The sequence below is a fragment of the Myxocyprinus asiaticus genome, chromosome 2 (genome assembly GCF_019703515.2).
Source record: "Myxocyprinus asiaticus isolate MX2 ecotype Aquarium Trade chromosome 2, UBuf_Myxa_2, whole genome shotgun sequence".
Taxonomy (NCBI): domain Eukaryota; kingdom Metazoa; phylum Chordata; class Actinopteri; order Cypriniformes; family Catostomidae; genus Myxocyprinus; species Myxocyprinus asiaticus.
In genome coordinates, this window is record NC_059345.1 from 9,033,423 (window position 1) to 9,047,986 (window position 14,564).

Consider the following 14,564-nt stretch of genomic DNA (forward strand, 5'->3'; position numbering starts at 1 on the left):
CCTTTGGTAACATTTTTAACATTAAAAGTTGTATATGTTAACATTAGTTAATGCATTGTGAACTAACATGAACAAACAATAGTATACTTATAAATTAACATTAACTAAGATGAATAAATTCTTTAAAAAAAAAAAAAAAAAAAAACATTGTTCATTGTTAGTTCACTATGCCTTAAGCATTAACTAATGTTAACGAATCAAACCTCATTGTAAAGTGTTACCTATATTTTTGTGTTGTAATGATGGTGCCAGTATACTTTAATGTTCCCCAAATTAGTGTGATTTCTTTTTATTACAGTACTGTATAAATGGATAAATGTTGAAATTAATGGATAACATCTGGCTCACATTATGCTCTGTTCCTTGAGAAGTGTGAACATCACTTTCTGTTGACCTAAAATCAGTGCACATATGTGAAAAAATTGAACCAAGAACTTGTCATCTCTCTTAATACAAGCACAGTTCATGTTCACTTGTTTCTTTAATACATTACACATTGTTTCCATTACTATGTGCATTATATGAAAATCCCTATGTGAAAGTATGTGTTTTTTTCAGTTTATTTTGGGCTACAGTGTTTGAGATGTGTTTCAAAACTTGCCTTAAAGATGAAATACTGCACATCTGATGTGTTGGCAACCATTTCTAGCTAAAGACATACTATTGTTACTGTGTAATTTTAGGTGGTAGATGTGCTTTTATGTTGTGGTAGACATGAAACCTGAAATCTGAATAAAATATTCTGCAGACCATTTCTTTGGTGTGTATGTGTACAGTTATGATATGGCCTTTTTGCCATTTCATTGCCGTTCACAAATCAGCCAAATAACATTTCAAATGGCTCTTATCTAATTTTTCATGGCAATGAGAATTGCTTTCCGATGATCGGAGAATGATAGACAAAAGTCAGATTTTAGATTATATTTTCTTCCTCACAGTAACCCTGGAGGTTGCACTCAGAAATGGCACTGAAATCATTAACAGTTGGTTTGCTCTTTTCAGTTCAAAATAGAGCAGTCAATGGCCTTTTGGTTTTGTTATTCAGAAAAGTGAAATATAACTGTGATAAAAATGTGTTTGACCTTTCCCATGGATTTTTTTTTTATACAGTGGCAAGAAATAGAATGTGAACCCTTTGGAATTAGCTAGTTTTCTGCATTAATTGGTTATAAAATGTGATCTCATCTTCATCAAGGTCATATAGACAAACACAATGTGCTTAAGCTAACAACACGCAAACAATTATAATCTTTCATGTCTTTATTGAACACAACCCATTAAACATTCACAGTGCTGTGGAAGATTAAATGAACCCAGTCTGGCAGCGCAACAGTCCGGTTCCGGAAGTAAAAATCCCATTCATTTTTCCCATAGACTAATTGATTTTCAACGATAACTTATAAACCTTTAAAGACAGACCTACCGTGAGCTACGAGGTTGTTCATCGATGGTATATGCTTCCGTTGAAGCCAACCGTGCGCATTATCCCAATTTCATTGTTTAAAAATCATGTTTGATAACGGAATTTATGGTAAACAACTACATTACCCATGATGCAGCAGAGAAGGATCCACCATTCAGAGAACCACGGCAAACGAAACCCGCGAAATGTGCCTTGGAGCGACAGTGCACTCCCATGACGTTCTGTGAATGACTTAATCGAGTCGTTCTCCCTTCACCCTCACATATTGGGATATTTTGCAATTAACGTAAAATATATTGTTTCTATTCTTATAATAAACAAACTAAAATCAATAGTTTTATTATTCCCATCGTTTTTTATTTAATGACATCACTCGCATTGCTTCATTGGACTGTAGTTGGTGCCCTCATGAAAGACAGTAAGTACACTTGTACCTTTGTCTTCATGTCAGATTTCCAAATAAGTTTTTACCTCAAAACAAAGTTTGTGGTGTTGTGATTCACCTTGGAGCTGGTTGGTTTGGTTCATGACTCACAACTCTTTTATGAAGGATTTTATTAAAAGTCTATGGAAGAAATGAATGGGGAAAATACTTCACTGTCCTGCTGCATCACCCAACTTCAAATGAGCTTTAGCTGGGGCACAGCCATCCTGACATTATCCTGTAGGATATCTTGATAAACTTGGGAATTCATTTTTCCCTCAATGCCCCGTCCAGGCCCTGAAGCAGCAAAGCAGCCCCAAATCATGATGCTCTGTCCTCCGTACTTCACCGTTGGGATAATTTTGTTATATTAGTATGTGGTGCCCTTTTTACACCGTACATAGTGCTGCGTGTTCTTCACAAACAATTAAACCTTAGTTTCATCAGTACACAAAACATTTTCCCAGTAGTGTTGTGGAGTGTCAAGGTGGTCTTTGGCAAACTTCAGATGCAGCAATATTTTTGTTGGAAAGCAGCGGCTTCCTTCGTGGTGTCCTGCCATGGACACCATACCTGTTTAATGTTTTCTGTATAGTAGACTCATGAACAGAGATGTTAACCAGTTCCAATGATACCTTCAAGTCTTTAGCAGTCACTCTATGGTTCTTTTTTTTTTTTTTTACCTCATTGAGCATTCAGCGGTGTGCCCTTTGAGTCATCTTGGCTGGACGGCCACTTCTAGGGAGAGTAGCCACAGTACTAAATCATCTTCATTTATAGACAGTTTGTCTACCTTTGGACAGATGATTCTCTAAGCTCTTTGAGATAACTTTGTAACCCTTTCCAGCTTTATGATCGTAGGTCTTCCAAAATCTCTTTTTTGCGTGGCACGGTCCACATCAGCAGATACTTCTTGTGAATAGCAAACTCAAATTGTTTGAGAGCTTTTTATAAGTCAAAGTAGCTCTAACCCACACCTCCAATCTCATTTCATTAATTGGATACCAGGTTTGCCAACTCCTGACTCAAATTAGCTTTTGTTGACATCATTAGCCTAGGGGTTTACATACTTTTTCCCAACTACACTGTGAAAGATTGAATGATATATTCAGTATGTATAAGAACAATGTGAAAATGTGTGTATTATTAGTTAATACTGATTGAGTTTGGATATTATTGTAACTTAGATGAAGATCAAACCAGACTTTAAGACAAATTTATACATGCAGGTAATTCCAAAGGGTTCACTTACTTATTCTTGCCACTGTATGCTCACTGTCTTTAGTTCCCTGGCCATTTTCTTTTTCAGTTAAATGCATTTATTTAAAAGATAATATAAATGCATGGAATTACAATAATTAAGATCTCATTTGGATTTTTTTTTTCCCTATGGGAAGTTTGACAAATTTTGTTTTTCTGTATTCCTAAACAGAGAGAGGGTCTTTAAAAAGAATTTGAAGGCAAGTGTCATGTGTTTCAAAGATACACAGTAAAAGATATTCCCCTTGGGCTGTTTGCTCTTCTTTGCACTCGTCTCTTCACTCTCTCCATCTCACAGCATTACACTCTAAATTTAGCTGTGAACACTGAGCTCTGAACTGGACTTCCTCACTATCAACAGCACCTCTGTCTCCCTAAAACCAAACTAAAATCAATGTGCACCTATTCATATTCCCACGACGTCTTTATGCACAAGAGAGTTTGTTCAATACTTTGTGTGCTTGATCTAATCAACATTCATGATTACAAACAAATTAAGCTGTTTTGCCAGATGGAATTAACACACAAGTGTAAAAATATATCTATGTACAGTGTATACACTAACAGTAGACCATTTCCTTTTTTCAGTTTATATTGATTTATTTAAATGACAATTTCAATGCATTGAAAAAAAAAACGAAGAGTAAGTTTAACTTAATTTTTATTTCGCAATTTTTAACACAGTGTTTCTAAGTAATATTTAATGCTGTAAAATTAAGTAAAATTAACTTGATTTCATGACATAATATTGATTGAAGTGAGAGAGTAAATTTAACTCTTCATTTAACTTTTGAGTAACTTTTACTTACAAATCTGATGTACATGAAATTTTAATAAGCTTAGTAAAATTTAAATGAACACTTTACTGGAACATTCCACATTTTGAACTTTCATTATTAATACATTCAGTGTACCAGATGACATATGGAAGCTTTCCACAGGAAAACTTCATGCATGCTATGTAGTCTGTAAGACAACATCACCTCGCATTACTGGCAACGGCATTACAATATGGCGCTATGCATGCAGACCTCAACACTTGGTGTATAAAAACACAATGATGGTAACAGTTAACATAATTGTTTTGATCATGAACAGGTAATTTTGAGTAAAACATGAACTTCAGACCTCACAAAACAAGAAGCTACCAAACAACAAAATCAACAATAAACATTAACTTGCAAACAGTGAAACCATACAAGCTCATTAATTAAATCCAGTACATGCTGGGAACAACGGCTTTGAAAAGTTAAGTAAAATTTACTTATTTTATTTACCAGTGAAATTTACTAAAATTAGCAAATAAATATGACAAGGTTTTCTATTTCAGGATTGATACATGATGATGCTTTGTAAAAAATAACAAATAATCATAAAAAATATTTACTTGTAAGCTAAAGCATTCATTTTGACATGTTTGAATTAAAAAAATTTTTATTTACTTAATATTTTCAAGTTCACACTTATACTATAATTATTCAATGCAGAAAGTGCTTAATCTTTTCTGCCATATTTACTACACCAAAAATTGTTTTCAGTGTGTCAGTAATTAAAATAACTAATGAATGATGATTAATACAAAAAAGAACCCCAAGCCCAAAATAAAATAAAACAAATATTACAAATTCAAATTAAACATTTATATATAATATTAAGTTATATATTTATATAATATATAGCTTTACAGCTATAAAAAACAAAAATAATAAATAAATTATAATTTTATAAATTATACATTTATAGAAAAAACGTAAAAAATTAATATAAAAAAAAAATCCTTAAAAAATAATGGTCACACTGTTTTTGATGTATTTTTCATAATCTGCTTTTGTTACATCACTTTGTTACTGCTTTAGAACCATACAGGCAATATGAATATTTATCTAGGAATTTTCAGTGTGCCAGTAATTACAATAAATAATGAATGATGATTAATACAAAAAAGTACACATTTTATTTTTAAATATAAATAAAACAAATATTACAAATTCAAATTATAAATTGATAAATTATGAATATAATATATAACTTTACAGCTATAAAAAAATACATAATAATAATTGTATAAATTATACATTTATATATATATATATATATATATATATATATATATATATATATATATATATATATATATATAAACTGCTATAGAACCATATAGGCAATATAAATATTTATCAAGGAATTTATTTATAAAGGACAGAAAATGAAATGTGTTTATATGAGGGGCATTTAAGTTAAATCCTTTTAATCCATGATGACCGCACACATAACGTTGTGGCAGTCAATGAATTTTCTCGTTGGGTTACGAATGGAAAAAGTACCAAATGAACTGCACGTCTTTCCCAAGTAAATATTTATGAATGGCTGGAAACAGGGGAAGGGTTGTTGTGACTGCACCTAAGGTATTTGAATACCCTTTTAGGTACACACAAACCCTGAATGTTCAGCCAATAGGGTGAGAGTGTGGACGGGAGAAAACTTGAAGACTGTTTTTGGTGAGTTGTCCATATTTCTCCCAGTGATATAATCAGCTCCTCTGCTTTTGGGGGTTCTCAGCTGTGGCCATGGCCTACTCTCAGCTTCTGTTTTTGGTTATCTGTTTTAACATTCTCCACTATGGATATTGCCATCCCTTCCGCACCAAGAAAGCAGTTCCAGCTCGACAGAGAGGTAAATTGTGAACTTGTGCCAGGGCAGGGAAATAATTGTGGTTCTTTGAGAAAGCTGCAATTAATGACATGCTGCAAATTATTTTCCAAATGCTTTGATATTTGAATCAAGTATTTTAGTTTTATCTCTTGATCCATAATTTCAAGACTGAAACTTCTAGTCTTACTTTCTTCTGTCGAGATACAGCAACAGAAGAATACGACGTTAGGACGCAGATTGACAAGCTATGGCAGGAAGTCAACTCCTTGAAAGAGATGCAGGCACTGCAAACAGGTAGATTTGAAAAAGATGTCCACTTATGGGTTAAATATCATGACAGGAGAAGAAATTATGTTCAAGAGAGAAAATGTTTCTGTCGAAATGTTGGAACTGAACATGTTGGGGGGAAATAATGTTTAAATCACAGCAATCTACTATTAAGGGCGACAACATGTCTTTTGAGGAAAAAATGGGACTTAATCATAATGTGTATGGCTGACCTGTATGACCCTTACAAAAATGTACCATGGTACCCATTGTATCTGCAAAAATACTATATAGTTAATACAGTTATTATTACTACTGTAAAATCATAATAAATCAACATGGGATGCCCTTCAAACAGTGTCAAAAGCTTTCTGTATCCTTCAATTGAATTAGAATTTTATAGTAGTAACAATAAATTTACACTGACAAAATTTACCTAAAAAATATGATTCATGTGGTAACATCGAAATTAACTGGTTTTATTCAAGTCATAAATATTATTTTATATCACTAAGTCAACAGGTTAAAGGTTAGATCAAGAAAAAAGGATTAATGGCAGGTTACCATTTTTACAGTGTAATATGGATTTCTTTGTGCATATCGGCACTTACTGGGCAGGAAGGAGAATTTATAGTACAAAAGGACTTAAATATTGATCTGTTTCTCACCTACACCTATCATATCACTTCTGAAGACATGGATTTTACCACTGGAGTCTTATGGATTACTTTTATGCTGCTTTTATGTGCATTTTGGGGTTTCAAAATGTTGGTACCCATTCGCTTGCATTGTGAGGACCTTCAGAGCTGAAATATTCTTCTAAAAATCTTTGTTTGTGTTCAGCAAAAGAAAGAAAGGACTATCCATTTAAGAGGGGCCACTAATGTGTCTCATAACTAGATTACAGTTATGAGAAACTGAACTAGCGCTATTATGCATTTTGCAAATGTGAATACACAAACTGGGCAAAAACAATATAGGTGCTTGTTTGCTAGCACGTTAGTGCTGTCATAATTTTGCCTTTGCCAATCAGGGTGTTATGAAAACTACAGGATATTTGGCAAAGGTGTCGTTGGAAGAAAGTTCCCTTTACAGAAGTAATACTTTTATAGACACAGTAAGTGCTTCAGAAACAATGATGGTAGAAATATTTTGTTTATTAAACCTTTGGTATTCACATTTGAAGGACAAAAACTGTGAGAAAAACTTTTAAAACCATTTAACCAAACCAAAGTTCACATGAGTGATGATGTTTTTGTATACTTACAAACCTGTACTTTTTGCAGTTTGCCTGCGTGGCATCAAAGCCCACAAGAAATGTTACCTGGTTTCTGAGCAGCCCAAGCACTACCATGAGGCCAATGAAGAATGCATCGCTCAGGGAGGCACCCTGGCCATACCCCGAGACATGAACGAAAACGATGATCTCAGAGACTATGCCAAACGCAGCTCATCTGGATCCAAAGACTTCTGGATAGGTATAACAGACATAGTGAAGGAAGGGCAGTATGTGGACGTGAATAGCCTGCCAATCACTTTCTTCCACTGGGATCACTCTAAGAAAGAACCCACTGGAGGGAAGAGAGAGAGTTGTGTTGTGCTCTCTCTGGCAGCACAGGGAAAATGGCATGATGAGGTCTGTCGCAGCCAGAAGAAATACATTTGTGAATACCTGATTCCATGATGGCGTCACACATGCCATAAAGATGGTTGTTAAAAATATAAACAGTCTGTCTTTGAAGCTGGTCATTAAATATTAAACAGTCAGTGGGAATATACTGTATAATGTGTCTTCTTTATTCACTGGAGCGGCAGAGGAGACAGAACCAAATATATGGAGTACTTCCTGGGGTTTACAATGATTTTTTCAAAAGCCTTACTAACAAAAAAGTTTCAAAAAGTACTACCATGGTTCTTTGGGCATTGTACTATGGTAGTACCATGTTTTTGGATATGTATCATTGTATTATCATAGTATTCTTTCAATTTTGTTGGAGTACAATGAAAATACCATGCTACATAAATATGGTAACCATGATATATCCTAAGTTCTATGGTAGTACCATCTTATAGCATCACTGTACCATGCAACAAGAGCTTTTTCTTTTTTTAATCAAAGTGCAATCAGTACATATTTAGCATATTTTGGGTTGTATGCACAGATCATTAGATCAAAACTAATAAAGTGGTGACAAAAAATTCAGCTAAAAGATAAAAACAAATGTAATACTAAGTTAAATAAGACATGCTTTCACCTTTTTTGCAACGTATTTATTAGGGGCCAAGAACTAAAGATGACTTGGAGTCAAAAAGGTTGAGAATTTGGGAGTTTTATTTTTATTTTTACAATTTTGTCAAAATCTTGAAAATTACATATTTACAATACAAGAGTGGGAACACCCCAACATTCAAGATGCAACCACCAAATTTTTATATTTTGTTTAAAATTTAAGAAGAAGAAGAAGAAGAAAAGAACAATTAATAGGCATATGGACTGCACTAAAGTAAAAGATATTATGCCAAAAAAATTAACAACGATTAAGCCTTTCCTTTTGGTTTCTATAAACTCTGAAAAGCTCTTACCAAATCACACATAACTAATTTGAAAGAGGGTCTGCTTTTTTCCATTTACTTGAGTTAATGTAATATTTACCCAGTGAAAACAAGTTCAGAAATTAGATAATTTAAAATAAGAAATATTAAAATAATTCAAATAATCCAATTTAATTAAAATGCTAAAAAAAAAAAAAAAAAATAGACTCTTTCTGAAACTTCTAGAATCACAAATTATCCATGATTAATTATTATAATCAGACACTTCTAGTTTTGGGCGAGGGGTGGAGCCTTCAAATATTGTCTTGGACAGGGGGGGCTTGGAGTCTAAAAGGTTGAGAGCCACTTGCTCTAGACTCTACTTCTTTCTTATATGTCATATGTAGGAGCTTATTTTTTTATTATTATTATTTTTTTTTTTTACAATTTTGTCAAAATCTGGAGAATTGCATATTTACAATACAAGAGTCGAAACACCCCAACATTCAAGACGCACCCACCAAAATTAAAAAGAAAAAAAAAAAGAAAAGAAAGAACAATAATAGGCATATGGACTGCACTAAAGTAAAACGTACCCCCCCCCCCCCAAAAAAAAGGTAACAACAATTAAGCATTTCCTTTAGGTTTCTATAAACTCTAAAAAGCTCTTACCAACTCACACATAACTAATTTGAAAAAGGGTCTGCTTTTTTACATTTACTTGAGTGAATATAATATTTACCCAGTAAAAACAAGTTCAGAAATTAGATAATTTAACAGGAATATCTTGTCCTTTGAACGTAAAAGTCTTTAAAAATGTTCTTTATAATTTAAAAAAATATCTTATCCTGTAAAAATGGTTTCTTGTAGAGCAATGAGATAAATATGTATATGTTTACAGTCAGTTACACTCTCAGGGTGGTTTCACATATAGTACGTTTTAAGTGAACCAAACCCAGTTCGATTAAAGTGAACTAGAAAGGGGACTAGACGCACATGACCTCAGTGCTTTAAGTGTTGATGCGCACAGTGTTGTCGGAAGTGACGCAGATTGATGTGAAGTCTCGCGAAAGTGCAAGGCGGACATTTTTCCTCCATTGATTGCTGTCTGTGCTCACAGTCCAAACAGAAAGAAAGTAACACAGATTAAGCGGGATTACAAATCATTTATCCCAAAAGTTTGGATGCGATAACGACTGATTTCGCCAGACACACTCAGAATGGTCCCTCAAAGCGCGTGTTGACAGCGGATCGCGGCTGAATGTTCAGATGGAAATGGTGCCCAGCGAAGAAAAGCAGCTTGTGCCCAAAGAGGTGAGAGATGATCAGCCCTTAAAATAACACACACAAGTAACATTATCACCGCTACTATAAACAGAGATTGCTGCCTAAAATAAGGCACGGAGAGGCAGGTAAAGTGCGTGTCAGGTTTTAGCTCGGCGGCTAGCAGCATCTCTGCTAACTATTAGTAAACAAGTCCTTCAAACAGCTTAAATATGCGAATAAATGCACGAATCAGGTGACTCTCGCCTTAACTAGACTAGATAATGCGCTGTCATGTGTGCTGTTTGACTGATACATGATCCTGCAGTTTATAAACAACCATGCTGGAGTGAGTTCAGGGAGTTGCGAAAGTGTGCGCCATAGTTTGTGTTTTGGCACAGATCAGATCGAGTCAGATTCAGTTCAGTTCACTTGACTCATGGATATGATTCGGATCGCAGAGGTTTCATTAATTGTGATTTAATACACATTGCTTCACAAAGGATTTGAGGACTGTGGTCTAGAGCAGTGGTTCTCAACCAGGGGGGCCAGGACCCACTAGGGGGCCTCAAGATTACTTAAAATGAACTAAAAATAAGAAATAATTAAAATAATCCAACTTAATTTAAATGCTAAAAAAAATACTTTAATATGTATGCCCACAAATTATAAACAGACACTTTCTGAAACTTCTAGAATCATAAATTATCCATGATTAATTATTTTAATCAGACACGTGTAGTTTCGGAGGGGGGTCTCGGAGTCAACAAGGTTGAGAACCACTGGTCTAGACTCTACTTCTTTCTTATACATCATATTTAGGTCTCTACATTAATGTTAAGAACTGCCAAGTCAAAATCTGGGCAACAAAACCAATTCGAATTCGTTCAGAGCACACATACTGATTCAGATTGACTCCACAGCACTTCATGCGTGGACACGATTCTGATTTGAACAGATTGATTCAAACAGAATCCATATTAGTTCATTTACAACAGACAGATTCTGCTTTAATCCACATAACATTATTTTTAGCGAGATCTCCATCGACTGACACTTTATATCGTCGCCATGATATAATGTATATCGTTATATCGCCCAGCCCAATAAATGAGATATACAGATAACATCATACAACTTAAATAATAGCCAGGTTTAATCTGTTCATATAAATGGAGAGATCCTGTTGTAGTCATGTCTGTTAGTTAAAGGAATAGTTCACCAAAAAAAGAAAATTCTCTCATCAATTACTCACCCTCATTCCATCCCAGATGTGTATGACTTTCTGTCTTCTGCTGAACACAAACAAAGATTTTTAGAAGAATATTTAAGCTCTGAAAGGTCCATATAATGCAAGTGAATGGTGACCAGACCTTTCAAGCTTCAAAAAATCACATAAAGGTATCATAAAAGTAATCCATATGACTCCAGTAGTTCAATCCATATCTTCAGAAGTGATGCAATCACTTTGGGTGAGAAACAGATCAATATTTCAATTCTTTTTTACTATCACCTGCGAGTGGTTTATTTGTGTTAAAGACAATTGCTATATAGACTAATAGATCAATCTTGGGATTTAAGAATCGATATCGGTCAAACGAAGTTCGCAATGCATCGGAAAATCTATATTTTTACCCAGCCATATTGGTTAGAAAGCCAGTGAGTCAGACACCCTGTTTACACCTGGTATTAAGATTAATTTCGGGTGATCCGATCACATGTGGTCAGCGTTAAATACTGGTGTAAATGGGGTGCAAAACCTTTTGTTATCGGATCTCAAAAAATTTTGTGATCGGATCTCAAAAAACACATACAGAGGTAGTAATAAATGCATGTGACCACATCGCATTTGAGGTGTAAACTCTAATCCGTCCTGAATGCATCCCGGACTGAAGTGAAGCTCCACCCCTCACCTGCCAATCAACCGCTGTGCTAAAACAAGAGTTTACATTTTGCCAGTTATGAGCTGCATTAAATACATACACAAGCATGAGAGCTTCTTCAGTGTGTCGGATATCAACATGCAGAAAGACAGATGACAACCACACACATCCAAGCCTCAGGTTAAAACAGGTACTCTACTAAAACAACGAATAATTCAGCTCGAAATTATTATTTTGTTTGTACTTGTGAATTTAAAATGCATCTGGGAGACACAGCGCGGCCATTTTACTCATGATTTCTTTGTCTTTTATAACTTTTTAGTGGTTTATACATGCACTTAAGAAAAATGGTTATTCCATGGTTTTTGCAGTAAGTGGTGTTCTAAAATGTAATTTAAACAGGAACGCAGATTTCCTTACAACGTTTAAAAGATTAAGAGAAAGCGGTTTATTATACCCAGGTTTCTCCTGGATAATGCGGTTTATGTGGACATGTAAACGCATAAGCGCTGTTCTAACAGGTTTTTGAAGAGTCGCATGTCTGTGAAAAGACTGGATAACAAACTTCATAGGATGGAGCCCAACAACAAGTCAACAAAGTGGAAATAATTCAACATTTCTGGGAGTTCAGTGGGAAAAGCACATACACTATAAACTATACCATTTATACACCAATGTAAAATATTGATGGTCCCTCACATTCCCGTAGATGTGCTCATACGTTGGGGGAATCCCAGAGTTTTAAGTAAGAGGGAAACCCCAGTATTGCAGCGCAATTCCGCTGCAGATTGCGATAGAAACAAACACAGCAGCAATGCTGGAATTTCTGGAAATTAAGTGAAGCAACAGGGAATAAATATAGCGAAGTCTTCCTTGGCTAACATGTTCTTATTTAGACAATATAGACAGTATGCCGCTTAAGGCACTTTTCCACTGCACGTTACGGTTCGACTTGACTCAGCTCGCTTTACTTTTCTGAGCTTGCTTTTCCACTGCAGTTTAGTGCAGCCTCAGTGTGGGTGGGATTATACGCTGATCATCATAGTTGCATCGCCCCATCCAGCTCTCGTTGGATCCTCTCCTCGGCTACTAACGAGAGGAACGTCTGCACCTCGTTTATTGACCACAGCGTGGTTTTGTGCACAGCCATTTCTTTTTACAATTCAAAAGTCGCGTGGACAAATGATACTGCTATCGCTGTTGCTAACTTTAAAACTAGCGGGTTGATGTCCCGTGTCGCAAATCCAGTGACGCTGGTAGTGACGATTCTCTCTGACCAATCAGTGATATCTGCAGGGTTTTGACGTCACATTTAGTATCGGCTCGTCTCGCTTGGAACCTCGACCAAGGTGGTACTAAAAAAAGGACCAGGTACTATCCACAGTGGAAACCCCCCAAAAAGCGAGCAGAGTCGAGTCAAGTCGAGTCGTACCGTGCAGTGGAAAAGCCCCATTATACAGTGCATGTAATCGGGAACGCCACTTTCTTGCAATAAACCGTTTTTGGGTGTCCATGTAAACGTAGTCAGAGATTAATGTATGTCGTCATGTAATCAGAGACCCTCTCTTCAAAATCCGAAGACAAGTGATCACAGGAGACGCATTTAAACGGCCAGGTGTAAACAGTGAAATGTCGTTTCACCCGAGATGCATCTTAATACAAGGTCAGAGATTCAGACTGAATTCAGAGCACAATTAATCCATTTAAACACATAACAGCACATTGTTTTATGACTTCAGCCTGAAGTGATTGAGGCTCTTTGATCCTAGTTGATCTGATAAATTGGACTCCAGGATAAGCATGGCATTCAGTGCCTCAACGCCAATTACCACATGAATATATCTTGTTTATAGTGGGAGGTAACACTCCTTGAAGGTGATTATTATCATGTTAGCAATAGGATAGCCCTATCCTTGATTATGTTTGCTCTGATGACATGACCTGCTAGAAATCATTGATTAATCAGCACATAAACTTTATAGCCCCTTTCTTTCTGTTCCTCTGTTGCCATCAGATTACCTTCCAAGCAAACTGAGTCTTTCTGTTTCATGTAGTGGTTGTGGTATCAATGCCATGCTGGTAGCTAATGGTGAAGGATGTGGGCTGCTATCACAGGGATCACTGTCCAGCGCTATCACCATGGTACACAAGCAAAGAACTTATAACCCTAGGTTACTCCAAGGGCACTGTGGACACATTGGAACAAAAGCATCTGCTCAATAATATCAGAAATAGCCCATATTGTGGCTGCAGTTGTACAGGCCAATGATGGAGTCACCATTCTGTGCGCTCTTCATTGTCAGATTGACTCGTTTTAATCTGCTCTGGATTTACTCTCAGTAATCAAGACTGTCCAATGTGAGTATTGTACTCAGGATCTGTCCACGTAATGATGCCGCTGTAGCCATTATTTCAGATTAGTGTTCACATCTCTCCACTTCAGAATCTCTGCACATATCTGACAATCTACAGCAACCATGAACCCAAAGGCCTGGCCCAGAGAACATCTTCCAGTTCCCAGCACTAGATAAAGAGAAATGTTTAGCATTATAGCAAGCAGGAAGTAGAAACATAAAGGCAATCAGTTGCCACAGTTGCTTCTTTTCAGGTCTTTTCAATCAAAATCGGCACATTAAGCTCCTATTATGATGCATAGTGGCGTGGTTGTGGGGTTTACAGACCACCTGCTAACAGTAGTTAAGCAGTTTGAGAGAAGGCTTCAGGCTGAGACATACCCTGCAGGGTGAGACAGCTTTCATGATAGTATTAGGTCTAAACCTCACAAGCCTTCCTCAAACTTGCAGGACATATCCCATAGGTGTGGATTCTAGCGGTTACTAGGTTTAGCAATATTTTAACT

At 35.8% G+C, this 14,564-nt stretch overlaps 2 protein-coding genes across 3 annotated transcripts in view; both read left to right on the top strand.

The window, feature by feature from the left end:
• The first annotated feature begins 5,642 nt into the window (after positions 1-5,642).
• Positions 5,643-7,793, top strand: clec3a (C-type lectin domain family 3, member A). Of its 2 annotated transcripts, none has more exons than XM_051647282.1 (3): positions 5,643-5,780; positions 5,961-6,053; positions 7,313-7,793. In XM_051647282.1, exons 1-3 carry the CDS (start codon positions 5,675-5,677, stop codon positions 7,708-7,710), a joined length of 597 nt encoding a protein of 198 aa, XP_051503242.1. In that variant the 5' UTR covers positions 5,643-5,674; the 3' UTR covers positions 7,711-7,793. The 2 variants fall into 2 exon arrangements, with proteins under 2 accessions (XP_051503242.1, XP_051503250.1); XM_051647290.1 differs by having other exon boundaries at positions 5,967-6,053.
• A 1,821-nt stretch (positions 7,794-9,614) lies between these two features.
• The window catches only part of LOC127455617 (ubiquitin carboxyl-terminal hydrolase 47-like), a 58,003-nt gene continuing 53,053 nt past the window's right edge, over positions 9,615-14,564 (top strand). Inside the window, exon 1 of the mRNA XM_051723676.1 lies at positions 9,615-9,872. Coding sequence (XP_051579636.1) covers positions 9,828-9,872 — 45 coding nt within the window. The 5' untranslated portion in view covers positions 9,615-9,827. The remainder of the gene's footprint in view (positions 9,873-14,564) is intronic.